The following is a 27,146-nucleotide window of genomic DNA, read 5'->3' as shown; positions in this document are numbered from 1 at the left end:
CACCTTCCAAGAACTAAGATTACAGGTACGTGCCACAATACCACGTCAAAACCCATATTTCAATCATCAAATATTAAAAATATGCATTTTCCCCATGAGAGGTCTTACAGAGATGTTTTTTTGTTTGTGGAGAGAAAAAAAGTATAACTTTCTCAATCGCAAATAAATGTAGCTAAGAATCTGAAACTTAAATAATAAAAATTTTCATTTAAATCTTCTTCAATTTGTTTCTTTTTTAAATTAACAAGATGAAAGAGAGATATATTTCAGACCCATATGGCATCTATTCTTAAAATAATGATAGCAAGACTAATATACATTATGTTAGCAATATATAACTTTATTATATATTCATATATATTGTGTTAGCAATAAACAGTTTTTCTTGGGTACCAGTAGCTAAAATAAATAAACAAGACAAATGAATAAATAGGCAACCAAACAAAGAAAGCTATTAATGAAGGCTGTGATTCATGTACAACCAGAGTACCTACCCAGTCCTAACCCTGAAGAATTATAATCCAACAGGGCCTGGAGTTTTAAAAAACATTTACTATTCCCAGGGTTGGAGAAATGGCCTAGTGGTTAAGAGCACTGGCTGCTCCTCCAGAAGGTCTGGGTTTAATTCTCAGCACCAACGTGGCAGCTCGTAACCATCTCTAGTTCCAGGGGATTCAGTGCCCTCTCCTGGTCTCTTTAGGAACCACATGCAATGGAACACGGACGCACATCCAGGCGAAACACACGCAAAAGTAAAATAAAAAGATTTAAAAACCCTTATTATGTCTAACTAAAGTAAGACTTAAGAGATGCTATCCCTTTAATTAGATACACTTGTTAATTTGCTTATAAAGGTCAGAGCACATTATAACCATAATCTATGCATTATAGCTATGCGTGGATTTTTAAAAAGTAAAAAAGCATTATTTGACTAGGAAAACTGAGGAAGCAGAATTAAAGAAAAACGCCTAGAGTTATGAAGATTGGGCTGCAGGGCCGAGAAGCCCACAGAGTTCCACTGTAGGAGAGTGAGAAAGTTACAGACAGGATTTTTCTGATGTGTTTACTTTGGAGAAGGACCTAGCACATTCCAAGTGGGTACCAAGTGGGTACCAAGAGGCCGAGTTCGCATGGGAGTAGTGGGGCTATGTGTCTGAGACACGACAAGCACTACCATGAGGAGTCTTAGTGTTCAAGTCCATTTCAGCCTAAACGTTGTGCTGCAAGCAACGTAGATATACTGAGAACTACGAGACAAAACGACAACAGCATCAACAACGACGACACATTAGGAGATGACTCAGAGTCTCACACAGGGGCGTTGTGCAGCCGATGTAAGGGTTCTGCTTGGGTACCTCATTAGTGTGCAGCGTTACGGTCCACTGTAAGATAAATAATTACCACGGTCTTTGCGTTGTGCAGCATGGGCAACCTTTCCCTGGGCTTCAGTTTCCAAACCCAAGGAACAACGTGCCCCTGTCCCAGATCCCAGCCCCCAAAAGAAGAAAGCTGGAGCCAATTTTCCACAGTCGAGTTTGCATGTAATTGTTTGACTTCATTGTTACTTAGTCATACACATTAGAAAACATAGAAAAAAAAAACCAAAATTTCCCCAAAGCGAACACTTGGGGACTTAAGCACATAATATAGGCTACATATATATATTTAGCAACTCAATTGCGGGTCAACGAATGCAACAGACAGGTGGGAAACCCGAAGAGGTGCAGGGATCAAACTCCACCTTCAGTAAGTAGAAAAGCGAGACGGGTCCGCACGTGGAGAGGTCTTTAAAGGTGTGCTTCTTCCTCCTTTGCAATGGCAGTGATTCTCCATCCGCTCATTCAGGCAGCACCGAGGATGCTGCTTGTACACACGAGTGAGCATCAATCCATCATTGGTTGGCTTTCAGATCCACCTTGGGCTCGAGTGGTCACAGTTTCTCTAGTAATAGCCCCAGACGTTACCCTCAAGCTGTAGCCATTCATCCCCAAACGCCCTGTATCTGAGGCTGGGGGAGCAGGTGTGTACCAGGTGACTCTGGAGAAACCCTTGTACAAAGAGAGAAAAGGACCGGATGCGAAGACTGGAGGGATTATCATGACCCGCGGATGGCGAACACTTGCCATACTTCAGGCAGGGATGGATTAGATTCACAATGATTAACACTCGGGCTTCTGGAAGTTTTGGCGTGGCATCTGAGCTCTCTAGCTCTCACTGCCCTCTCCTCTCCGTAACAGAGAGATATAGATGGAGACCCGAGGGAGTGAGTTTGCTCCCAAAACATCCCCGGAGAGCTGGGTGACTGTATGAGGTGCTTCCTAAGGACACCTGGGAGCTGAATCGCAGGCAAGTATGTTGTGGTTCCCTTGGTTATGCTTCTTAGAGCTACGGACAAATGTGGGTTGTAATGGGATGGGTTACGCAGCAAGCGTTCTGCTCCACTGGCAGACTGTGGCCGTCAGAGGATATCACTAGGCTCTAGCATGCATGAAGGAGTGGTAGCCAATAAGAGCACCCCCAAAGGCAGACCCAGCAGCGAGGAGCCTCTTGCCCTGCCATCCAACACCACTTCAAGTTGCCTCTTATGTATTTCCGTCCTCCTTGCGTGAAAAGGTAAAGCGACTTCTTGGAGCACTAGGAAAATTCAAGATGTTTATTCGTGACTTCTCGTTTGCCTCCCTGTAGATTACAGTGGCTGCTGGCTGAAAAGCAGTTGTCAGACTGCAACAATACATACTGGCGCAGAAGTTAAACGTTCCCTAAGCGCAACAGTCTTCCGCATCGCTGACGTCTATCCGGGTCTCAGATGCTGGCTCCCTCTGGTAACTCGTCTAAGGCAGATGCTTCTGCACAGATCAGCGGCTCAGAGTCCAAACCTCCTGGCCCAAGGTCAAAGTGGTCTGGGTTTCCCTTCTTCAGCAAATGCCTCGGCTGTGTCTCAGTGGTTGGTCTCGTGAGACTGGACCAGACAGATTGCTCTTAGATAAAAGGAGGAGTCAGAGAGAACTCGGGTTTCCAGAGAGGGATAAAGTGTTGCCCCCTGCAAATCGCAGTCTCTGTGGAGTAAAGTATCTTCCTAAAGAGGTAGAAATGATAGGGGCCTGTGTTGCTCTTGCTCAGTGACAAGGAGCACTCTAGCTTTAGGGGCTTAAAATGGACTGACTCCAGTCATCTGTCTGATTTTTTCATAAGTAAGCCAGAACACCATTGACCAAGGGGTCTGAAAGATTAACCAAAGAGGTTAGTGCACATTTCAAAGCGATGATAGACTCTACATAGACATCTCTGCGTGACAGTCATTTTCAATCCACTTGTAAGAACCACACCAGACAAAGCAGAAAAAACCCCACCAACATCTTAATAGTTTACCTTTGAAACTTATAAAGCATTTTCCTGTCATATTGGCCACAGATTTCTCTAAGAACAACTTACAAAAAAAAAAGCAAACACTTCTTATCTCCCTGAGTCCGCTGCCCACTGACACAGTGTGGTGCCGGACCACACTGCTCTTTCTATGGATCGTTTCTGGCTAAAAGGCTACAACCTGGGGTGCCTTGACTTCTGTACTAAGCGTCTGTCTAATTAGATGCTTAAGATGCGAGGAAGATGTAGATAAGTCTTTAAGATCTGGGTCGTAAAAATCTCGGTCCCAGATGTATTGCGATCTGCATAAACAAAATCACACGAAAGAGAAAAAGGAGCCCACCTTAGAATGGCTTGACCTTAATCTGAAAGGATCTACCCACAGGAAGTAGGAAGGATGTGGTCATGAACACTAGGAAGTAGGGATGACCAGGGAAAGGGTGCTTGGATCAAGTCCCTCTCTAGTTTGGTTCCGATCAGTGACCAGAGAGGATTTCCATTCTAGAGTAGAGACTTAACTAGTTCGGATCTAAACTGGATCTGCTAACTGTGCTTGGGAAGGATGCTGCCTGCACTGGGAAATACTGAACACGTTACACTGGCAGGCTAAGAACGCACTACGTAGTGGTTAGCTGATCTGCACACACTTGGCCGTGAATGGTGAATGTGCCACATCCCTGTGTCATCAGAATGGATCGGTCAAGGAGGCAACTGCAGAGAGACCGGGGGGGGGAGTCCTGCTTAAGAAGGACCCTGCAGCAGCTCTACTGGTGGGCTCTCCAACTGAATGTGTTATTAAAGGTTCACAACCACAGGGGCTGGGCGAGGAAACTCTATGCCTCTTCTATTTAGGGACTTTCTTAGTGATGGGGAGTATGGCGGGGTTTAGTTAAATGAGCTAGAGAGAGAGAGAGAGAAGAGAGAGAGAGAGAGAGAGAGAGAGAGAGAGAGAGAGAGAGAGAGAGAGAGAGAGCATTTAGCTAAAGACTGTGGGGAGTTAATGGGTGGGATTGACTGAGCCTCTGAACCCTGTCAGTGGCCATGCTGTCTGTGCTTTCTGAGTTCCCCATCAGCACAGTTGAGACTTTTTAAATAATCCAGGTGCGCCTGGTCCCATGTTGCTGCCTCAGGTTTGTCTCAAGCCTACCGCAGGCCTTTCTCATTTCTATTTCTGCAGAGCTGGCTACTGAAAAGCCCTCATAACTCCATAGTCCTAAATCTTTAGTTTTAAGTTTACAAAAGAAGCTCTTCCGGCTGTGATGCTTAGCAAGTGACCTTCTGATGCTGACCTGGGCCCACGTAGGGCTTGCACTTCTGAAGAACATGCTGGCCTGGAGGCGCCCGGTTCCTGTCATTTATCAAACATGTTTGTGTGAATATACCAGGCATGTTATAATTATCAGCTCCAGTGAAGCCAGCCAGGTGCCTGCAGGTTCTTATGAGGCAGGTGTCTGGGTTCCATCATGCGTAGCAACAACCAACAGGATGGCCACACACCGTGGTGATGCCTGCTTGATGATGCTTTAGCCACTGATCCATCCCCTTTGCCCCTCCTCCTGATGGGAGGAGTCTGCAGGGTGCACCTGTCCCTGGCTCCTCCCTGCAAAGAGCTCTGTACTTCCTGGCCACTTGGTCCTGCCAGGGTGTTCTGCCTCACCAGCCTACAAAAGCAATTGAGTCAGCTGACCACAGTCTGAAACCTCGGAAACCCGAAGACCAAATAAACCCTTCTGTCAGGTTGTGTTGTCGGGTGTTGGGTATTTGGTTACAGCAACAGAAGGCTGACTGACACACTTTATATCAGGTGTTGTTATGGGCTGTGGCTTTCTGTTTGTTCTTATTATAGCCATCTACTGTCCCATCTGTACGTTCTTATACTCCCTGTATCTCCAGCCCTATTTCCCCTACATTAGATTCTGGTACTGATCTAATTCTGATATTAACACAGTCTTCTGCATATCTCTCTCCTAAACTTTCTGTATCAAAAACTATATTTATTTAATCTACATTTTCTTGCCCTGCAAATATGCCCATCTGTACAAACTGTTGTCAGTGCCCATTGTTCAGGTCCTGGCTTTTCTTCTCCTTATCTTCTCTGGCCGTTCAGCTACCCTCATCCAGTCAGGCTCCTATGCCCCAAATACCTGTTAAAAGGTATCCTCTTCCTCACTGCCAGACTCCCCTCTGCACCACCATTATGTTTATTGATCACTCCAGGCCTTTTTCTAACACCAGAAGGACAGAATAATCTAGAAGTACATAACTGGCCAAGCCACAGCACACCACAATGTGCACGGTTCACCCTGCCTATCTGCTTTCTGCCTCCTCACTGACTCGCCTTTTGCCTTGTTGTCTGCATATTGGCCAGCTGCGCCTTCCGTACTCCCTGCCCTTGGGCTCTCAGTTCACTTCCACCCATCCCCAGAGAACCTTTATTTTTGTTGTTGTTGTTTTGTTTCTTTGTTTGTTTGTTTGTTTTTATCATCTTGCCTCGCCAAGCCCTATTCAGGCTTCAAGTCTCTCCTAGGGAGAGACCTTCAGGATTACCCAGTTTAGGCTGTACCTACCCGCTGTGTATCTCCAAAGCACTACAAAGTCTTCTTGTGACAGTCACCATTTATAGTTTCGTGTGTGTGTGTGTGTGTGTGTGTGTGTGCGCGCGCGCACGCGAGCGCACGTGTTATTATGTTGATTTCTGATTGAATGTCTAGCCCCATAACTCATCCACATTTTCAAGTATTTATAAGCACTTACAAAAGAACCGTGCTGTGAATGACAGCTCCCGCATGGCTAACTCTGTCTAGTACAGCGCAGTAAACGGCAGAAGCACAGTGGGCCATAGCACTCTTCTAAAGCAGGTCTCTCTGCTAATCAAACCTGGATAACTTTGTCATCAAAACAAGTTCAGAAGCAGCAACATTTCCTAGAAGTTCTGAAATCTCTCTATTCATCCCAACCTAGGTTGTTTTAGCTAAGAAGACTACTAACAGCTTTATAGCACTTGAACAAAAAAAAAAATCTGTCTTTATCTACTTATGCAATAGATTATCAAGCTGTTTATTAATTAGTGTGACAGGGGCACTTAGCTTTAGTCTGTCAAGAAAGGAAACATGATTCTAAGAAAGGGTTGAAAGAAAAACAAACCCCTACAGTAAATATTTTTAAAAGGAAGGTGGATGGGCCTCTCGTGTGGCCACACATCAGAGAGGAGGATGAAAAATACCTGCAAAGTACAAGTAAGTGAAATATAAAGAAAACAAAGGAAGAAACAGAACCTCCCCGTCTTTACCATTCTCAGCCAGGAGGGTAGAAAGCCTTTATACAGGCTCAGGAAGCCCTCTCCTTGAACAGCCTGGATCACGCAGTCAGTAGATGACTTATACAAAAGCCCTCTGGAAGGAGAAAGAGACCTTTGTCACATCCCCTCCTGTGTAAACAGAGGTGTAAATAACGCGTCTTCAGAGCGCCGTTCTGAACTCAATGCTTTCTGTATCCGTGCTCCATTGATATGATACATAAGCATCTTCAGTTCCTCACAGGCATTTCCTGCCGACTCTCTCCCATCAGCCCCTCTGTCCTCCCTAGAGTTCATTCCGCAAGACCTCCTCCAAAGAGAGCACGCCACTTTATACCACATTGAGTTCTGTTACCTGAAAGGCACACGCTCTGAACAGAGCGGTCTGTAAATTCTCAGCAGAGTGATTTCAAAGCTTTCAAAATGCTTTTGAAAACAATAAAGTCACAATAACTATTCTGTGTCTAAATAATATGGCTGTTAGCTCAATTCCCCAAAGGCTTAGTATATTTGCATCAGACAAAGAAAATAATTCCACATGAACAATAGCCTCAAAGAGGAAACCTTGAATACATCTCTATCGCACAGACCTTTAGAAGACGGCATCTTTTAAACACCAACACCGCTGCAGACATTCCAGCATGTGGGCATAAGGGCTTCACCTACCTTCCTTGTTTGTCTCGAGGTTGGTTCATTATTCGGCTTTTGATGACATCGGCTGGTGTTCCCAGAATAGAAGCCACCAGTCCAGAACACAAACTGTAGACACAAACAAATAAAATTTAAAGAGAATATTCGAAATTGTAAGAAAAGGCATTTGATATTTAAAGAGAAAGGAACACTAAATGTTCTTTGAGATTAAAATTAATGCTTAGTTCAGGAAGGGAGAAAACTCTAAAGCAGGGCCAGCCAGCAGATATGTGCCCCCTGCTGCCAGGCTTCTTTTGATGCAGGGAACAGGAGACATGATTCTTTCCTTAGAGATAGCTTGGGAAGTAAGGTGCTTGTCAGAAAGCTTGATGGTCCTGAAAGTCGTCCTCTGACCTCCACATGCATGCTGTGGAATGTACACACAATCACATGTCACAGAACACATCCTCTCCCTCTCCTTCCCCCTCCCTCCGTTCCTCCTTCCCTCTCTGTCTCTGTCTCTGTCTCTCTCACACACACACACCATCACCACCACCACCACCACCAAGAACAAAAAGAAATGTTTAAGAAGATCCTGTTCTGGAGGTGTCTAAACTACTCAGGGAGAGGCCGAGAAAAAACAGATAGCTTCAGGTAGAGACCAGTGCCAGGAAAAAATTAAAATGGGCAAATGTGATAGATATTAACTGAGTGGCAGGCAGGTAGGGACAGGCACTGGGGACAGATATGGAGGCAGGGACAAAGAGTGGCATGTCCACAAAACATATTCTTATGTGTGTGTGGAAGGGAGTGTGTATTTGTAATACCATCAACCTGAGAATATTAATACTATATCACACATCACATATCTAGGGTTACCTCAGTAGCAGAGGGGGATTGAAGCTTTGTGTTTTGTTTGTTTGTTTGTTTTTTATTTATTTAGAAACAAGACCAGGAGCCAGACAAAACATCACTGGGATGTGAAGGGGAGTGGATACCGAAATGCTACCCATTCTAATGGAGCCCGTGAAAAGGATGTGCCAAAGAGAAGGAACAGCAGAAGAGCCAAAGTCCCTCAAACCCTCATGTCTCATCTGCTTCCTCTGCGCCTCTTCCCTTTGCTTTGCTGGTGTTGTTGTTTCTGTTGTTTCTGAGTCTTCTGACCCCTGAAGTGACCGAGTCTTCTATCACCTCACCGTTCTCCACTTTCAGTGTCCAGTTCTCCCAGCTGGGGAGTGCCCTGGGCAGGGCGGCTGCAAGGTGGACACTGGGACAATCAGCCCAGAAGGCTACACACATATCTGCTGGATTGAGTTAAGGAGAAACTGCCCCCGGGGCAGTCCCATCAGATACGAAAGTTTGCTGAGTTTAATCTGAAATGTGCTGTGGTTTTACCGGTCCCTTCACATTTTAATTGCCACGAACTTGAAGAAAATGACACTTTGAGGACATAGCATTATCCTTCCCTCATCACGATGGCTTGGCATTCTTGCCCAAAAGATTCCCAAGGTTCGAATTTATGACAACAATTCAAGACAAGGCCAGATATGTCCAGAGAGATGGCGCAGGGGTTAAGAGCTCTTTGCAGCTCTTGCAGAGGACCGGACCGTGGTTCCCAGAACCTGTGACTCCAGCTCAAGGGGATAATAACTCTCTAGGCTTCAGGGGCCACCTAGACTCTCACCCATATCCCCGCACACGGACCCAAATGTGTACACATAATTAAAAATAAAATTAAATCTTGAAAACGAACAGGAATGGAAAATTAGAAAAGCCCAGACAGCCGCCTACCTGGATAAGCCGTGAGTGGCGATATTGTCTTCAAGTGCTGTGTTCAATACCAGGTAGTGCTTCACTGTGTCGTAAGTGGTTAAATCTGGCAAAGGAGAAAGGGTTGACTGTTCATTCACTCAACAGTGACTGTCTTTTGTGTCAAAATTATGCCAGGCTTGGGGGTGGACCGTGTGCCAGAATGAAAGGCGCCGTTCTTGCTTGCAAGCAGAGGCAGGCAAAGCTATAAACGGTAGGAAAGAAATGGGCACTCACTGTGTCGAGTTATGCTTGTGTCACTCTCTGCAACTTTTGGTCTTTGGACTGAGAAATTCCTGTCTGAGCTGAGGTCAGATTAGTCAAGACCCTGGCAGTTATAATCAACAGATCTGGACGGCTGTTTTACATTAAGCTTGTTGTATATTTTTCTAAGGTCAATAGAAAGCTATTGAAAGGTTCATCAAAAAGGAGAGTTGTGCCACAATGCTGGGGTTTTAGGAAGATAACCCATGCTGAAGTACGAATGGTGATCGTGGGCAGACGTGCCAGAGGGCAGAGACGGGATGAGACCGATACTTTTGTAGACTTGGGGGGAGAGTCATTGGTAAAATGAGAATTTTATTCTGCTCCCTCATGGCAGATGCAACAAACCAAACAAACTACCGGCAGGCTGGATGTCAGTGGGTTTTAAATAAGTATTCTGCAAACAAACAGGAAGAGGGAAGGGATCCAGAAGAACAGACAGCGGATGGGTTTTAAAGTTTGGGTAAAATGGGAGGTCTCTGGCTAAAATGACACCAGAGACCCAAAGGAAGCATGGGCGGGGGGAGGGGGGGATGGGCATTTAGAGGGCCGAGAGAAAGAGCTCTAGATGGAAGGAAAGCATTTGCTGTGAGGCAGGAGCCGTCTTGGGCTGTGGATGACTATGCAGAAGGCTGTGGCTGGTGGAGCTGAGCACCCAAGGGGGGACAGGAGAACGGCAGGCCTGTGCTGGCCCAGGTGACTCAGGAGAGGGTCAGAGGTCAGGCTGCTCGAAGACCAGAGGACTAGATGTGAGGCCACCATGCTAATCCCAATAAGAGATGAAACTGGCTTGACCGGGGTATTGAGGAGCCCTGCTCAGCTTCTGGATAAATTCCCAGAGCAGAAATGGCCAGAAATAGGCAGCAGATTGAAGACAGAAAGAAAGGAAAGGTGAAGGCAGGGTTCAAAGTGTGGACAATTTAAGGGGAAGAGCTGTTATTTTTGAGATAAAGATGGAAACAGACAGCTTTTATTTATTTGTTTTTTAAACAGGGCAACAGTGGTGGTCACCTTTGTAAAGCCAGTTCAGGGACAGTCAGGGACAGTGGGACCAGTGGCTATGTGGTGCCTGGGAAGAGGTCTAGTGGCTATGGAGGATGCAATAGGTCACGTGTGAATCAGCTCCAGTGACCAGGAAAAGACAGAATTAATCCCTCGGCAGCTAACGGACACAAGGAACAGAGAAGGACGGAGTTCGTACCCATGTAACAGGACGGACTCGGGTATTTTGAGACAAAAGTGGAGAGGAAAGTGGTTTGATAACGAAGTGTGGTTTAGACACATTCGAAGTGATACTCTAGAGACAGCCAAAGGAAGCAACTGGAACTCGGGTGGGTTGTGGCTCTGAGAAAACCTTGAAGGAACAAATTGAGATTTCCTGGGGGGTGGGGATGGGGAATTACCTCCCGATGACACAGCAGACAGACATGGAGTGACAGAGAAAACAGATCTACTCCGGTCCCATAAGTGACCTGTTACTAGGACTCATAAACGTTATGTATTCATTCCCGAACATCATATCATCCATCTTAGAAAGGATCCTTTCACTGACTAAGCCCTGAGCACTGGATGAGTCAGTATGAAGGGGGTGGGGGGATGGGGAGCCGAGTAAAACAATCTACAGTCATTGCCTTGGGGGCTCACCAGGTAGTCAAAGATACAGATGCACACTAGAGGCCAAGGACAGTAATCACCTCAGAGAACTCATGACCAGCTCCGGCTCTGGGGAGGGCCTGAGAGAGCTTAAGGACCAATACACGGGCAGAGACAACGGTTTAGCTGTGTATTAAAGGGATGTGTAGATGAAAATTCATCACAAGACAGGACAAAACCTCAAGCAGAGAGGTGGGAACAGCTTTGTAGACGTGGGGTGTGTGGTATCTCAGCTCCTGGGGACGTGGCCTCTCAGCTCACAGGGGTGTGGCCTCTCAGCTCACGGGGGTGTGGCCTCTCAGCTCACGGGGCGTGGCCTCTCAGCTCACGGGGGTGTGGCCTCTCAGCTCACAGGGGTGTAGCCTCTCAGCTCACGGGGCGTGGCCTCTCAGCTCACCGGGTGGTAGGGGTGGGGGTGGGGTGTGGGGGTGTGTGGCTTTCTGCAGTGCTCCTTCAGGCAGACAAGATGAACTGCTCAGGAAGCTAGCTGAAAGCTTTTGGCCAGTTTTGCAGCATCCTACATCATGTTCCAAAATTTCCACTTTGTTATCTAATGGGAAGCCCGCAGAAGGTGATAAGAACATCCACAGCATGTTGGGTCAGTGATTTAGATAAATCTCTCTGGAGAGCTACACTTGCTGTACAACTCTGAGGATGGGGGAAAAGCCAGTCAGATGGCTGTGGCAGAGGTCAGGCTGGGAGACTGATGGTGTGGCCTGTTGGATGGTCACTGGGGATACTGAAGTAGCAGGGGTTTGAGTGGGTGTAGGGAGGTGGGTTTAAGATGATTCTGGAAGATGGAGGTAGCTGGTAGCTTTGCCATCTACGTTTCAATGAAGCTGTGGATATGCACACGAAATGACCATTCTCAGAGAGGCAAATCTAGGAGGCCAGAAACACATCTTTCATTTCTTCACCCCAAATTCTGTATTCTTAACAAAACAGGCACGCTGCTTCTTTGCTGTTCACTGTTGCTTGTGACCTTTCCTATATGCTAATTCTCATGAAGAGTTCATGCTCATTTTAGCAAATACGTATGGCTGGCATTACGGTAACAATGGCGTGGACATATCCATTGTCTGTCTAAAACACAGACACTGCCAATGTCAAAGACTACCTGTCTAGCAGTGGAATGGCCATTAGCTCCCTGATGCTATGAAATTTTATATGCTCTAGAGTTCAAAGTTATAAATAAATAATGTATCTTCATAGGGACTGCTATATGTAACTTCTCAGTAAAGATATCTGTCAACATAAATGTCAACATATTTATATTGTCATTTGTCAACATAATTATAATTTAATTTTAAAATGTTTTCCTTTTTATATAATAGCATAACTTGTAACTTCACTAGCATTACTGTATTAATAGCATTTCTTAAATGAGAACATTTGTCTGACATAACTTAATCTTTTTTTTTTTTGACATAGGTATAACTTTATGATTCAGACTGGCCTTGAACTCATGATCCTTTCAGCTCAGCCTTCCAAAAGAGGGGGTTTTTAGTCTTTTCTAGCTTCCTTGATGTATAACTGACCAATTGAAACTTCATGGTTATGGTGAAACTGAGAAGTGAAGGGAAGAGAGGCATTGTGGGAGGGAGGAATGTTCCTATTTCCAGGCTGCAGGCCACGTCCACCAGGAACATTTCCAATGGAACGGACGAAGCCTCAGGCTGGGAGAACTGGGCATCTGTGCAGAGTGACTGCCCAACTGTTACACATTTCATTTTCCATCTCAAAGGACGATCTCAACCAGAGTAGGCAGCCTTAGAAATGAATCTTTCTTTTTTCTTTACAGGGAGAGTTTTTCTCTCTGGTCCTTTTCATATATCACCAACGGAGGTGGAAATGCACCAGTTACTGTACTAAAACAATACCTTCCACATACCCTGATACCAGTGCTCACAACTGGGAGATCACGGCTTAGACATCCAAGAAGTTGTTACCTCCCATGTTCACAAGCGCTGCTCTCTGAATATTGGGTATCCAGCCTGCCCAAAGCCCACGGATTCCTCCTTCAGCTAAGATTTTTGCAAACGCGTGATGTACTCCACGGAATCTAAGAAAGATAACAAAGACCTGTTATTCCATGTGTTCTTGTGTTTGGAAGGCAGATGTGCAATTTTCCCCTTCAGGTGATACTTGTAACAGGACTTTTGGCCACTTTGTGCTTCTGTTTTTCTGTCACCCTTCTCCACCTCTTTCCTTCTTCCTTTCCAACCCCCTGTCACTGGGTAGGAGAGAAGAAAAGGATAGAGGGAAAAGGAGGTGACATTAAACTGTTTCCTGCTGATTAGGGGCACTGAGTTCCTTGGGGGTAAGTTTGATCTTTGTTGTCAGGATATCTAATTTCTTCTCCTCTCTTTACACAGAACTACTTAACAAACTGCAACAAACTTCATCCAACCATCAACCGGTCAACCCATCCCTTCTACCGGGGCTCTAGCATTCATATATCCTCTGAGAAGTCCCCAGAATTCCAAGTGCTACAGGCTCGCAAAACCTGTCTGAAGCTGGTAAAATCATGGCTCTGCTAGAGTGTGAGGCAAATCACAGTCGGCTCCCGAGTCTAGCTTGAAGCAGCCCCGTATCCCATACCTAAGATTAAAATTTAAAAAACCCAAAATATTCTTATAATATTTCTGTGTTTTTAAAGAAGCCAAAATTCTCACTTCTGATACTGTCAGAACATGGACACAGGAATGATGCACGAGGAATCATGCCTTGGGGAGCTGGCAGTGAGGAAGGCTCCAGGAGAAAGGGCACGTTTTGTTTCCCGATTGTTCTTGGATGTGATTTTGTGTCTCCTGCGACAAACCTTTGCATTCAACTTACAAGACATGTCATGTCTGTTCTTATTGGATGTTGGAACACAGCTCTAGAACCCGGTCTGGTGCAAGGATCTCTGAATGCAGTCCTTCATGCACTGTGAATCTGGGCGTGGCCTTCTGCCTTGCTTCCATGGTTTCCATGGATACAATCTATGGTAGGTGCCAGGGAAGTGTGCTTAAACTGATCTGTGTTGAGAAAGTTCTGGGAAAGGGCTGCTCTGTAATCTGCAGTATGAGCTTCCTGGCATCTGTTTATGTGTTTCTCTAAACTCAAATGACTTTCCTTGGATCATTGCTGTTTGTGACATTTGTGTGTAAGAGCACACTGAAACTGAAGTACGGATGTCTGCAGCTATAGACTGCGGTCCGCCTCACTCTTTAAGGTTCTCAGACCCAAGGTCTCATGGACAGATCTGTACAGGGCGACAAAAGTCAATAAATACAATTCGGAATGAAATAATACTTATTCAGAATTGCTATAAATTAAAAGATTATAAAAGTTTCATTTCCAGGGGTTGGGGATTTAGCTCAGTGGTAGAGCGCTTGCCTAGCAAGTGCAAGGCCCTGGGTTTGGTCCCCAGCTCCGAAAAAAAAAAAAAAAAAAAAAAAAGAAAAGTTTCATTTCCAGATAACTGCATAACTTGTTAAAAGTTCAACTTTTGGTTCAAACATTTCTCCTTTAAAAAGCAGTCTATTTATTTTATGTGTATGGCAGTTTGTCTGCATGTATGTAAGGGCAGCACATGCCTGGGGCCTCTGGAGGCCAGAAGGGAGCACTGGACTCCACTGGAACTGGAGCTACTGGTGGTTGTGAACCATCATTTGGGACCAGACACTGAGCATGGGCCTTCTGCAAGAGCAGCCAGTGCTCCTAACTGCTGAAGCGTCTCTCTAGCCATTTCCCTTTCTGTCTTCATTCTTTCTCCTTTTCTAGTCTGCAGTCTTGCTATTCATTTAGCACAGGCTGGCCTCAAACTTGTAAATCTCTTGCCTCAACCTCCGGAATACTAGGATTACAGGTGTGTGCTGCTATGCCTGACACGATTTAAACATTTCTAATGGGCCACACCATAAATTCTGTCATGACCTTCTCTTCTTAGTCTAGTAAAATTATCAATATATCGCTTTCGGTATTTTATATCGCTCACTCTTACATTAAGTACAGAAGGAAGAAATAGCTGTTAGCCTTCATTTTACTGGTGACTCAGGGACATATATATTCAAACAATACTGAAAAGTCAGTGACTTGAGGCAGGGGTGTCACTCAGTGGTAGATCACTTCCCTAACATGCCCAAGCGCCCCCGGGTTTGATCCTTAACATCATCAAACAAAACAAAGAAACCCAAGCCCAGCAAACTCTGACTCTCGCATACTCCTCTATCAGCTTGGGCTGGAGAGATGGCTCCGTGCTTAAGAAGAGCATTGGCTGCTCTTCCAGAGGCCCTGGGTTCAGTCCACCCACTAGGCAGCTCACCACAGTCTTTAACTCCAGTGTCAGGGGATCCAACGTCCTTCTCTGCTCCCTCCACACGTGGTGTACAGACTCACATGCAGGCAAAACACCCATGCACATAACATAATGATAATGACAATAAACAGAAAATTAAAAATCTTTTATCTCGTGAGCAAGATGACGTTCTAGGTTAGAGAACAGAAAAGACAATCTGAGAAGTCTTAAAATTAAATGATACAATCCTTGGGAGAATTACCATCCTGTCTTGATTTCGCTCTTACTTCTGTATGCAGGTGTAAACCGAGGCCGAATCTGAACTTGAGACAATACCAGTGTCTGTTACGGAAGAAACACCCAGGCTTATGCGGACCCTGGGGATGTGGATTGGAATTCCCTGCTGTTCACTTCCTAGCCGCATGGCTTTCATGTAGGCATTACTGTTCTGAACCTCACCAAAGGACAACGTAGTGCCATTTTGACATGCAAAATCGCTCTGTGCTTTGTCTGTGTAGGTGCTCATGGTTCTGGGATTCTCTCTCTCCTCTCTCTCTCTCTCTCTCTCTCTCTCTCTCTCTCTCTCTCTCTCTCTCTCTCTCTCTCTCTCTCTCTCTCTCTCTCCTTCATTCCTCTTTCCCTTCCTTCATTTCCCTCTCTCCTTCCTTCCTTCCATCCTCCTCTTCCTCCTCCTTCTCTTTTACAATGGCATCAACCAGAACTTGTCAACCTTAGGAACAAAAGAAAGTCAAGCAGCCAACATAAAAAACCAAACCCCACTAGAGCCCAGCTGACAACAGGTATCTGTGGCTGCTTTTCCTTCTCCAGACAAACATGACTCTTTTGCTGAGTCATGGGTATTAGATGCTAGAAAAGTATCAGGATTGGCCCTGGGAAACTACAACCCACTTGCTAAGTCAGAGTGCAGTCTCTTGGCCCAGTGTGCACCCCACACACTTTTTAAAGTCTGGAGGGAACCTAGGCTACAGCAGGGAAGGCTAGAGAGGGCATGAGAGCAGCACTCAATGGTGACCAGCCAAGGAAGGGACCAGCTAAGGAAGGGACCAGCCGTCCTCATTCAAGTATAGTTCAGCTAGAGCCAGTGTTCCCAGGAGCAGATGTCCTCAGGGTCAGTTCAACTCTGTGCTGGGCTTTCCCTCTTTCCTGGGAGGCTTTACCTCTTTCCTGGGAAGGGTCCATCTGACAGAGCTCACCCTTTCCCAGTAGAAACAGGCTACAAGAAATTAGCAAACCTGACCTTTCTATATTCTTGTCAAGAGGAAAACCGAGATTCTCCAAGCCGGTAGTGTTAACCACCAAGAATCTCCTTTAAAAATGAAGATACAGAGACTGGGTGGTAAGTGACTTCCAGGATAGCAGACCTAGTGACAAAGTTAGGGCTCATACCAGGGCACATGATTCATTCTCTTTCCCCCTTTCCTTTCCCCTTCCATCTCCCCCCCCCCTTCTCTCTCCATTTGAAACATAGTATCACTTATAGACCAGGCTAGCCTTGAGTTCACCATACTCCTGGTTGGCCTCATACCCTTAGCAATTCTGCCCAGCCTCCCATGCACTGAGCTGACAGACCTGAACTGCAATGCTCGGCTTTCTAAATTCTTTAAGGCAGCTTGGAAGGGGGTGGGGCTAGCCTGTCTTTTATTAGGAGGAGGAGCAAAGAGTTAGCAACACATGTAGTTTGTCTGATGAAGATGTGTCAGACGCCCAACATGTCATTGTGTACGAGGACAACTGGGGCTCTCACCTCCTCACAAATGTAGCTTCAAAGGAAAAGAATTAGTGTTATTTCCTTTCCTAAAGATTAGGTTACGAACTTGAGTGCCTGAGGTAAATGTCCAAGAAACAGGTGGCTGGAAACGGGGAAGGGAAAGCATCAGTTTCCTGAGTGACTCACCTCAGGGGTTTCCCTTCCAGTCTACGTTTCCCTTCCATTTGCATCTGGACCTTCACGAGGTCAGTGGGGTTGGCTAAAAACTGTCCGATGACGCCAGCCATCATCCCTCCAATGACGGACTTCCTAATTGCACAAAAGGAGATAGTTTGTTTCATTTTTTTTACGAATTGCCGCTAGTTTCACAGATTGTGTAAGGGAACCACACAACACTTGTATAGGCCCTGGGTAGAAGGATAAAGGACGGACACATAGGAGAGAAAAGCAGTTTGACTGTTTACTGGTGGGCCGGTCCAGGGATCAATAGGACTTACAGGGAAAATCTAAAACTCTCCCATTTGAATCCAAAGGAAAGGAAAATGGCTTCCTAAGTGTGGACGTTTGCAGCGACTATTTCTCTACAGCCAGCATCTCCTGCAGGGTAACGAAACAGCAGAGAAGCAATCAGCCTAGGATGCAGGGGCTGGGAAAGCATAATTTTAACCCAGGACTGCACTGGTTTTCCAGATGACAGGCTTGACAGCATTCTCTCTTCGTTTCGTGGGCTGCAGCTCCTCTCCTCTCAGCCAACGGTGAGCAGGACTCAACCATAACAATTACAGAGCTGTATCTCCAAGTCACACTTGCACGTGAGTGTGTGTTATAAACGGCTCTATTATTTTACAATTCATGACAGTTTGAAGGGAGCTTGAATTAATCTCTCCCTTTAAATTAATGCTCCTTTCCCATGTGTGTGTAGTGAACACTTACACTTCTTTTGGGAGCTGTGTCTCTAGACACCTTTTCCTTATTTCTCCAGGGTGCTAGATTTTTTTCTTTAAAGTTGTTCTGATGGTGCCAGATGCATGTTTATGATGAAATACTTTAATATATTCTCTCTCTCTCTCTCTCTCTCTCTCTCTCTCTCTCTCTCTCTCTCTCTCTGTGTGTGTGTGTGTGTGTGTGTGCTTGTGCATGTACGCACACAAGCATGTGCTCACAGCATTCACACATAGTGCATGAGCGGGGCTAGAAGAAGGCTTGGGCTCTCTTGGAGCTGGAGTTACAGGCGGATATGAACTGTGCAATATGGGTGCTGAGAACTGGACTCTGGTCCTCTAGAACAGGAAGTGCTCTTAACTGCTGAGCATCTCTCCAGCCCCTACAAACTCCTCTCTATATTTCTGCTATACATTTTAGATTTTAAATCAGCAGGCACTTGTACATGGTCTCATCCAGTCCTACGGAAACAGAAGCCTAAAGGTGGCATTGCCTCTGCAGCAGAGAGACTGGAGGTGGAAAGGGGAAGGCAGTTTGTCTGCGACACTCATTAAGGCAGTAGAAAGGGACCCAAACCCCTCTCCGACTTAAAAGCCCAGAGCTTTTCGAAAGGAAGAAAAATACACAGGGTTGTATTGACAGGTTCCTTCTGATGGTACGAAGCTACTATGGTTCTTAAAAAAAATTTTTGAGTTGAGTGTGTACATGTGTGTGAGAGAGAGGGAGAGGGAAAGAAATAGAGAGAGACACGGAGGTGGGAGGGAGGGAGAGAGAGAGAGAGAGAGAGAGAGAGAGAGAGAGAGAGAGAGAGAATCAGAAGAGAACTTCTGGGAATCATTTCTCTCTTTCCAACATTTAAGTCCCCAAGATTAATTCAGGTCATCAGTCTTGGCAGCAGCCACCATCTCTTTAGCTCACTACTGTGGTCTTAATAAGCAGCGTCATGGTGGAAATAGGAGTCATTGGCATTAACGACATGTTAGTGTTCCGTGCATCACAGCGACAACCAGAAGTCAAGCGTCAGCTCTATACATGTTGACTGGGACCTCAGCCTGCACTTGCAGCCAAGGCTACAGGGATGGGAGAACACACCCGGTGTGCAGAAAAGAGAGAACAAAACTCCTCAACATTCAAGGGTAAAACAGCTCGTCTCCCAGCATGGGGTCCTCCCCTGTGAAACACCCATGGCTATGGTTTGTTTGGTCCTTGTCTTGGACCTTAGCTACTGACTTCCATGCCCATGTAAGAAGGAAAACCAAAGAGGGACAAAGGACAGGGACAAAGCACAGTGTCCAGGAAGTTAAGGGGTTCAGAGGCACCTAAGCACCCGGATAATGAGGTTTGATCTACAGTCCATCGAATGCACTCAACATTCTTACATCTTGGGAATGGAGGGCATTAGCTTATGGGTTCAAATCCCACAACTGTTAACGCTCTTTTCTAAACTTCTACATTTACAAGCTAAAAACAAAAGAAAGAAAAAAATATAAAAGTAGGAAGAAAAATCACAGTAGAAAGAAAACTAAGTGCCAACCTAAACTTCGGGGAATTCGATGCTTGGAACATAAAACCGTTTGCTAAGCATGCTTTGGAAGAGCTGGCAAACTGTATCTTCCTTTCTGTGTCTTCCTTCTGTTATAAAAAGTGTCCAAACAACACCAAACAAGTTCCCGCAGGAAGTCCACTGTCCTTTATAGAACTGTGAAATCCACCTCCAGCTATTTTTTTCTTATGGAAATTTCAAGTAAATTATAAGGGAGGCTATGATAACCTCTGACTGAAAACAGTAAGTTCCCTAGAGTAGAAGGTGGCAAACTTTACTGTTAGGGATTTATTAATTAGGACTGATTAAAAAAAATGGGAGCCATGGTTTGCTTCCTGGACACAGGCTTTAAAAAACTGGACCACAGGGGTTGGGGATTTAGCTCAGTGGTAGAGCGCTTGCTTAGCAAGCACAAGGCCCTAGGTTCGGTCCTCAACTCAGGAAAAAAAAAAGACTAAGTAACAAAAAGACCAAAATAAACAAACAAACAAAAACAAAAAACAAAAACAACAAAAAACAAACAAACAAAAAAACCCAAAGGCAAAAAACTGGACCACATAAAAGTTTCTAATAATATAAAAGCCAGAACCTGAAATAAAAAAAGAAAAGAAAAAGAAAAGCACAAAGAAAACATGAATTAATCACAGTTAGCTCCCCTCTAGAGACTCTAGAGAGAGATGCTGGTTTGCTTATTCTTGGGAGACATTTTTCTAAGAGAATATATTTTCGTTCAGAAAACTAAATATTTTTTGATGAATGGAAACTAAATAAAAGGCACGCAGGCAGTGCGTTAAGATGTAAGCCTTTAAAGTCTTTCATCAGCTACCCGGCGCCTTGAATTAACCAAAGCATTTGTGCAACTGAGATTGGTGTCTTTTAATTATAATCACAAAAGCATACAATAATGAGATGATTTAATATGTTACTCTCTCTCCCCCCTCTACATACATACATACATACATATATATATATATATATATATTTTTTTTTTTTTTTAAACGGACCGGCTATAATAAAAATCGTGTGCTGGCTAGTCTTGTATCAGCTTGACACATCCTAGAGTCATTGAGAAGAGGGCTCCTTAATTGAGAAGATGCCTCCCATCGGATTGGTCCACAGGCAAGTCTGTGGGGCATTTTCTTGACGAATATCTGATGTTTTGAGGGGGCCCATCGCATGGTGGGTAGGACCGCCCCTGGGCAGGGGGTCCTCCTGAGCAAGCCATGGGCAGCAAGCAGGCTGGACAAGAATAAGCCGCCTGACTCTGTAGCCTCTGCTTCAGTTCCTGCCTCCAGGTTCCTATCTGAGCTCCTATGCTGATGACCCTCTGTGATGGACTGGGATTGTAAGTGAAAAACAAAAACAAAAGCCTTTCCTCCTCAGGTTACATCTGCGCATGATGTTTTAACACCACAATAGAAAGCTAACTAAGGCGATGACAATCAAAAAAGGCAGCTCCAAGAGAAGATGCTCCAATAGAATTATTTTTATTATTAACATTTGTTTTTGAGACAGGCTGCCTGTAACAGAGGCTGGCCTCAAACTCTCCTATCTTCCTGCCCCTGTTTCTCAAGGGCTGGAGTTATAGGCATGTACCCTCCCCACAGCCTTTGAACTCATTAAAATGATTAAATAAATAACATATGAGAACAGTGCACACATACACCTCTATGATGTCTGTATGTAATATGTAAAGGAATTTCTATTATTGATTATGTCTGTTACCAGAAGCAGTTTTAGCAGAAATGGATAATTTTACATATAATAGAATCAATAAAGCCTTTGGGGTCACAACATCTTGTTTTCAAAGCTAAACTTACCAGAGGGGATAATGTTCATCTTCACTTTTGCCAAACACAACTTCCCGGAGATGTTCGTAGGTGACCATCCGACCTCCAGAGTACACTGTGTGGAACAGACCACAGAAACGGAGATTCAGTCCCTTGTCTAAGGAAGGAGCTTTCTGACCTGACCTCATCCATCTTCCAAAGGAAGAATCCTCATTTCTTGTCTGATCACCCCTTCTCTGCTTCGATTAGTCTCTTTAAGGACTCAATATGTTTTTTCAGAAAGTTGCTCTTTGACCTTTCTCTCAGTGTCCTCGTCCCACACTGCATGTTCTGACACAGCAGTTATCAAATTCTTTAGCAATTAGATCTCAATCTTCCCTTCAGAGCTTCTCCACACAGGTTCTGAGTGCTTGCTTGCTTATTTGTTTGTTTGTTTGTTTGTTTGTTTGTTTATTTTTGACAGACATTAATTCACTAAGCGTGAGTCCATTTAGTTAACTTACACACAACTTGAGGTTTTAAGGGTCTCTGAGTTACGTAACTTGAAGTGAGGCTAGGGAAGAAGAGATCTACAGTTGCCTTCTTGTTTCGGTTCTGACCATCTTGAGAACCACCATTGTGGTGGCTTGAATAGGAATGGCCCCCACAGACTTATGTGTTTGAATGCTTGGCCCATAGGGAGTGGCACTATTAGGAGGTGTGGCCTTGTTGGAGTAGGTGTAGCATTGTTGGAGGAAGTGTGTCACTGTGGAGGTGGGCTTTGAGGTGGACCTAGTGTGGCAGTCTCCTGCTGCCTGCAGATCAAGATGTAGAACTCTCAGTTCCTTCTCTAGCAACATATCTGCCTGCATGCCACTGTGCTTCCTGCCATGATGACAATGGACTAAACCTCTGAAACTGTAAACCAGCCCCAATGAAATGTTTGCCTTTCTGAAGCGCTACAGTCACGGTGTCTCTTCATAGCAATAAAATCCTGAGACAACCACAGAAAAAGGAGGTGAAAGAGAGGGGGAAACAGCCTCATAAAAGAGCTCTGTGAGTTGATTTTAACTCAAACACGCAGCTCTGGTGCTTGGTGTATGAAGGATATCTCTTTGGGTCAGCATCTGTAACTGCGCTGGGGAATCCAGGAACAGTTCTCCTCTTTCAGGTTTACAGCACACAAGAAAGATCTTAGCCGAAGGACAACAAACTGGCTAACACCATGGAGAAAAGTCAAAGCACAGAACGAAAACAGGATCCAAAAGAGAAACCTTTTAAAAGGGGCAAAGCGGCACCATTAAAATCAGTCCACGGCGCCCATGTGAGAGATTGTCTTGATATTTCAGGCAGTTTGACTTGGTATATCGTAAAAATAAATACGAATTGGAGAATACAGTGCAAGTTTGTGTGCATAATTCTGACCCCTTTAAAAACCATGCGCTAACTTGCTCACAGGGTAAATCCGAACATTAGAACCGATGCTTTCTGGGCCAAGGAAACAGCTGGGAGGTGGGAGGGGCAGAGGGCCACACTTATCCGTGTCTCTCTGGAACCAACTTCAGGGTCTCCTCTCTACAAGCTAACACGGCAACGACACCCATTTCTGTGAGTGCTTCCTTGAAAGCACGGTTGGAAAGGTTTCGTTTTTCTCTGTGACAGTGACCACATACAAGTGACCCACACAAGTAGTCCACCTGGGGACAGAGACAAAGGCAAGTTCACCGGTGCTCCTCTGCCACACCACCAACCACTGCTACGATCTAGTGCCACAGCCGGATGAAGCACGGCTCCTTACCCTCCGCTGTGTCAGCTTAGCTGGTCTTCAATGTACACGGCAAGGGTAAATATGTTTTACTTTCAAAGACCGTGAAAATAGTTGGCTGAAAGCTCATACGGAACTTTCCATTTCAAATCAACTTTAATTCACTGTATTTAAGGCTCCTAAATAAGGGGAAAGGATGTAAATCATTCGCCTGCCTGTCTTGTACCATTAAAGAACTCACAGGGAAACGTTTCAAACATACCGCCAAGTAGAAACATTTATGACTCCCTTTACGTCAGGATCCCTTAAGTGATGACACTTGTTGAATTATCTTTCTCTTTTCATGGGTGTGTGTGTGCGTGTAGTGAGGATGGTGTGTAACTCTGCCCGCACACGTGTAGAACCATATCAGCGTGTGGATTATGCAAGCACGTGCAGAGGCCGGAAGTTGAGACCAGTCATCTTCCTCTATCACTTTCCAAGTTATATATTGCTCACCACTTCCAGCTAGCCTAGGTGGCCATCTAGTCCCAAGGATCTCCCAGGCAATTCCCAGGGTGTTGCAGAATATGGAAGTTAAATACTTCCATATGCTACTCTCAGAAATTCAGGGCAGTAACTCCTTAGTAACACTTGAAAAGATTTTCTTCTACTGATTTATTGTATCAGTGGCGGGGGGGGGCGGGGAGGGGTAATGCCTTTGCTGGATTTTGGATACAGTAAAGAGCAAAGAATACAGAACCCATAACAAACTTACCAGCTAGAATCAAGATAAATACCTACGTGTCTGTAAATGGCGGGCGTCACTCCTTGCCACAACTTTAGGAAGCCTTCCTCCTGGACAATCCCCAGGGCCGTGCGCATCATGCCCCTGTAAGGGGTGGATTCCATCGCACCATCTCCCAACTTAGCAAGGGCAGCTTCTCCTTGCATCTGGAGTCGGGTTTTTGTGAGATCGAGGGGAAAGGTTGCTAATGAAATAGAAAACAGACGAAGGGGAGGAAACCCCCCAAAACATTCAGACAAGCCAACAAAACCCTCTAAATCCATAGGATTAGCATTCCCCCAAGATCTGGAGACTCTGGAGTAGGAGAATATAGCAGCATCAGCTAGGGAACCTGTGGAAAACACACACTTCTGAACCCATCCCCACACACTCTGACCTTGTAGATTGACAATGTGGAAAGTACATTCTCTTGTCTTCCCAAATCTAAGACTCCTTGCCCCAACGTGTCCCCAGATACAAAGCCAAAGCAAAACAATTCCACAAAAGTAGGCTGACCCTGGATCTCTTTTATCATCAACATGTGAAACCACTTGAATTTTCCCAATCCAAAACAGTATCTCGTTCTGTCCTTTGACCACAGCCACTATCATTTGAGATCCAATACAAATTTAGAACGAACTTGAAGCAGAATTCTGTGATTTCATAGGTTCTTCTTCCATGAGAATGAATCACAGAACGGACGATTGAGATGCAGAAGATGAAATGAAGTTGGAATGCCTTCTGTATACAGGGGTAGCAAATTTCTTCAAACTGAGGCAAATATCCCATTTTTTTTTCTGAACTGAGAAGTTCCATACATGGCCTATTCATGAGTTCTTTCTGAGTGTCAACTTTAGTTAACTGGAAAATTTGTTTGTATGTTGAATATGTTGAATTCGAGACAGTTTATTTTGATCTGAAAGCCTATTTTAGCTACCTGACCCATAGGACACTTCATACACACAGTGTCCTGAATAACTCTTGAGAGAGATATGGAGTTAAGCTCATGAACATTGTTCACAGTATATAAAAAGTTGTCATTGACCACTGCCTGATCCACACTCCGTGAATACCTTTTCTAAGATGAGAGAGAGAGAGAGAGAGAGAGAGAGAGAGAGAGAGAGAGAGAGAGAGAGAGAGAGAGATATTACATATATCCATTAGGTTCTAAAAAAGTTAGTAACTGACCAATAATGTCCCTAAACAGATGACAGATGTGAGAGATGTTACCTTATCTTGTGTCTATGTATCTGTCTGTCTGTCTATCTATCATCTATCATCTGTCTGTCTATCTATCATCTATCTATCTATCATCTATCTATCATCTGTCTATCTATATCTATCATCTATTTATCATCTATCACCTATCTGTCATTTAATATATTATCTACCATCTGTCTGTCTGTCTATCTATCTATCTATCTATCTATCTATCTATCATCTATCCATATATCATCTATCTATGTATCTATCTATCATCTATCTATGTATCTATCTATCATCTATGTATGTATGTATGTATGTATGTATGTATGTATGTATCTATCTATCTAGTGTATATATCTTAAAAAGACCCCAGTGGGATATATATATATATATATATATATATATATATATACATATATACCTTTAAAAGTGTCTTATCAACATGTGAAACTAAACAGAGTATGAAGAAGTAGTAGCCTCAAATTCTGCTTCTCAAAACACATCTTTTGTTTCATTTTTGTTTCAGTTAATTCATGGTTGAGGCCCTCATGCTCCAGTGTGTACTTCCCTTTACCAATTCACTTTGATTCCTTGGCCTTTGATCCCTATTCTTCACCCAATTCTCTCCAACACATCTCCCAAGAGTGCTTCTGCACAAGCCACTGAGCTTCAGGGACCGTTAATGTGGCTCATCCCTCAGCTGACACATTTTAGATGTCTTTAGACGCTGGTGAATTTTATTTTGGACAATCAATGATTTTTTTTTTGTAAAAAAGTTCTGTTAACTTTGATTAGAAAGAAGACAAATAGCTGGGCTAAAGGGCACAAAGGGAAGAGTGTAAAGGGCAAAGCAGTAGGCAGTGTGCTGGCTATACTAGGTATAAAAAGAAACAGACCTCCGATAGAGAGGGCTGAGTAACGTTTTCAATGACTAATGCACCAGAGACATTCTCCTTTCTTTCTTGTTTTAATGGACAAGAAAATGTAAGGGTAATCTGAAATAGCTTCACAGAGACCACAGGTTGTACAAAAACCTCCCTGCCCCCTTCTTGGGAAAAAAAAAAAAACCCACACCATCTGCTCCAGCCATGGTATCGTAATCCACTCTGAGTGGTCTGTTTATTTATTTATTTATTTTTGTTGTTGTTGTTTCTTTGGCCTCCCTTAGGCAGATGGATCTTGTTTGTTTGTTTGTTTTCTATGATGTTCTTGTGACACACAGAAATAGCTTCTCTGCAACAGGCAGCAGCTGCAAATGTCTTTCTCAGCATGTGCCCCCACCAGCCTGGAAGAAGACCACACTGGGGTCTTTGCCACCGTATATCCAGGACCCGCTACCACCCCACACACACACCACACACACACACACACACACACACACACACACACACTTCCACAACTTGAATCTTAAAAGACTCTGAGGCTGCATAGGACTATATAAACCATAAAAAAAGGTCCCAGGGAGGATGAAGAAAAAAAACCAAAACCTGTGAACAAATGGATTATGGTTCTAAAAAGGTCATCCTTATGAAAGGGGAAATGTTTCCTAGAGAGGTATAGGGCTCATGAAGAGCCCAAGAGTACTCACTCAGGCAAAAGGTAACATCCCTGGGGATGGGAAGACAAGGACCCTGGACACCTCCAATCCATGCTTCTCCCGAAGCTGGCCTACTGGGCACCTGACCACATCCTTGCGAGGTCCAACCTCTGAAGATGCTCCAGCCTGGAGTGAGGCTGCCCGCCCATCCCTCCCCCAGCACGATGCCGCGGCCACTCGCTGGGGAGGCCGAGGCCGGGGCGGCCGGTACCTAGCTCGGCCACGGTTGCGGCGCAGCCGGACAGTAGGAACTTGCTGGTCCGGGGCCATCTCTGCGTGAGTGGCTGTAGCGACTCCTCCTCAGGGAAAGGCATTCAGCAGCAGGTCAGGACCAGTGGGCACCGCTAGTCGCCTGGGAACCTGCCACCCTGCCGGCGCCGCCCCTTTTCAGCCCAAGAGAGGTCAAGGAAGGACCATGTGCCTCTATTACGCTCAGCAAAGGCGCCGCCCGCCTGGTAGCTGGACCGGTCCAGCGGCTTCAGGTGCTGGGGGAAAAAAAAACAAAGCCGTACCCAAAAGGCTTCTGGGAAATG

At 44.9% G+C, this 27,146-nt stretch overlaps 1 protein-coding gene across 10 annotated transcripts; it reads right to left on the bottom strand.

Annotated features, from left to right (window-relative positions):
- Positions 1-319: 319 nt before the first annotated feature.
- On the bottom strand, positions 320-27,089 carry Slc25a27 (solute carrier family 25 member 27). Of its 10 annotated transcripts, XM_032900698.1 has the most exons (11): positions 26,825-26,891; positions 26,192-26,301; positions 24,583-24,597; positions 23,824-24,015; positions 21,331-21,415; positions 17,212-17,334; positions 12,964-13,076; positions 9,080-9,164; positions 7,325-7,417; positions 6,653-6,755; positions 2,959-3,220 (listed from the first exon to the last, which is right to left on the bottom strand). In XM_032900698.1, exons 1-11 carry the CDS (start codon positions 26,881-26,883, stop codon positions 3,149-3,151), a joined length of 1,050 nt encoding a protein of 349 aa, XP_032756589.1. In that variant the 5' UTR covers positions 26,884-26,891; the 3' UTR covers positions 2,959-3,148. The 10 variants fall into 10 exon arrangements, with proteins under 10 accessions (XP_032756585.1, XP_032756584.1, XP_032756587.1 ...); XM_032900694.1 differs by lacking the exons at positions 24,583-24,597; positions 26,192-26,301 and having other exon boundaries at positions 320-3,220; positions 26,825-27,089; XM_032900693.1 differs by lacking the exons at positions 24,583-24,597; positions 26,192-26,301 and having other exon boundaries at positions 320-3,076; positions 26,825-27,089.
- Between the last annotated feature and the right edge of the window lie 57 nt (positions 27,090-27,146).

This window comes from Rattus rattus, chromosome 4, assembly GCF_011064425.1.
Source record: "Rattus rattus isolate New Zealand chromosome 4, Rrattus_CSIRO_v1, whole genome shotgun sequence".
Classification (NCBI taxonomy): Eukaryota; Metazoa; Chordata; class Mammalia; order Rodentia; family Muridae; genus Rattus; species Rattus rattus.
This window is presented reverse-complemented; position numbering and strand designations above follow the sequence as displayed.

What these genes read in the sequence shown, in the direction of transcription:
- Slc25a27 (XM_032900688.1), bottom strand. Translation starts at nt 24,421, where the DNA reads ATGATAGTGGCTGTGGTCAAAGGACAGAACGAGATACTGTTTTGGATT. An exon ending in GATGAACATTATCCCCTCTG is followed by an intron (nt 17,335 to 21,330) that starts GTAAGTTTAGCT and finishes TTGTGCAATTAG; the next exon opens with GAAGTCCGTCATTGGAGGGA. An exon ending in AGCGCTTGTGAACATGGGAG is followed by an intron (nt 9,165 to 12,963) that starts GTAACAACTTCT and finishes CTCCTTTGCCAG; the next exon opens with ATTTAACCACTTACGACACA.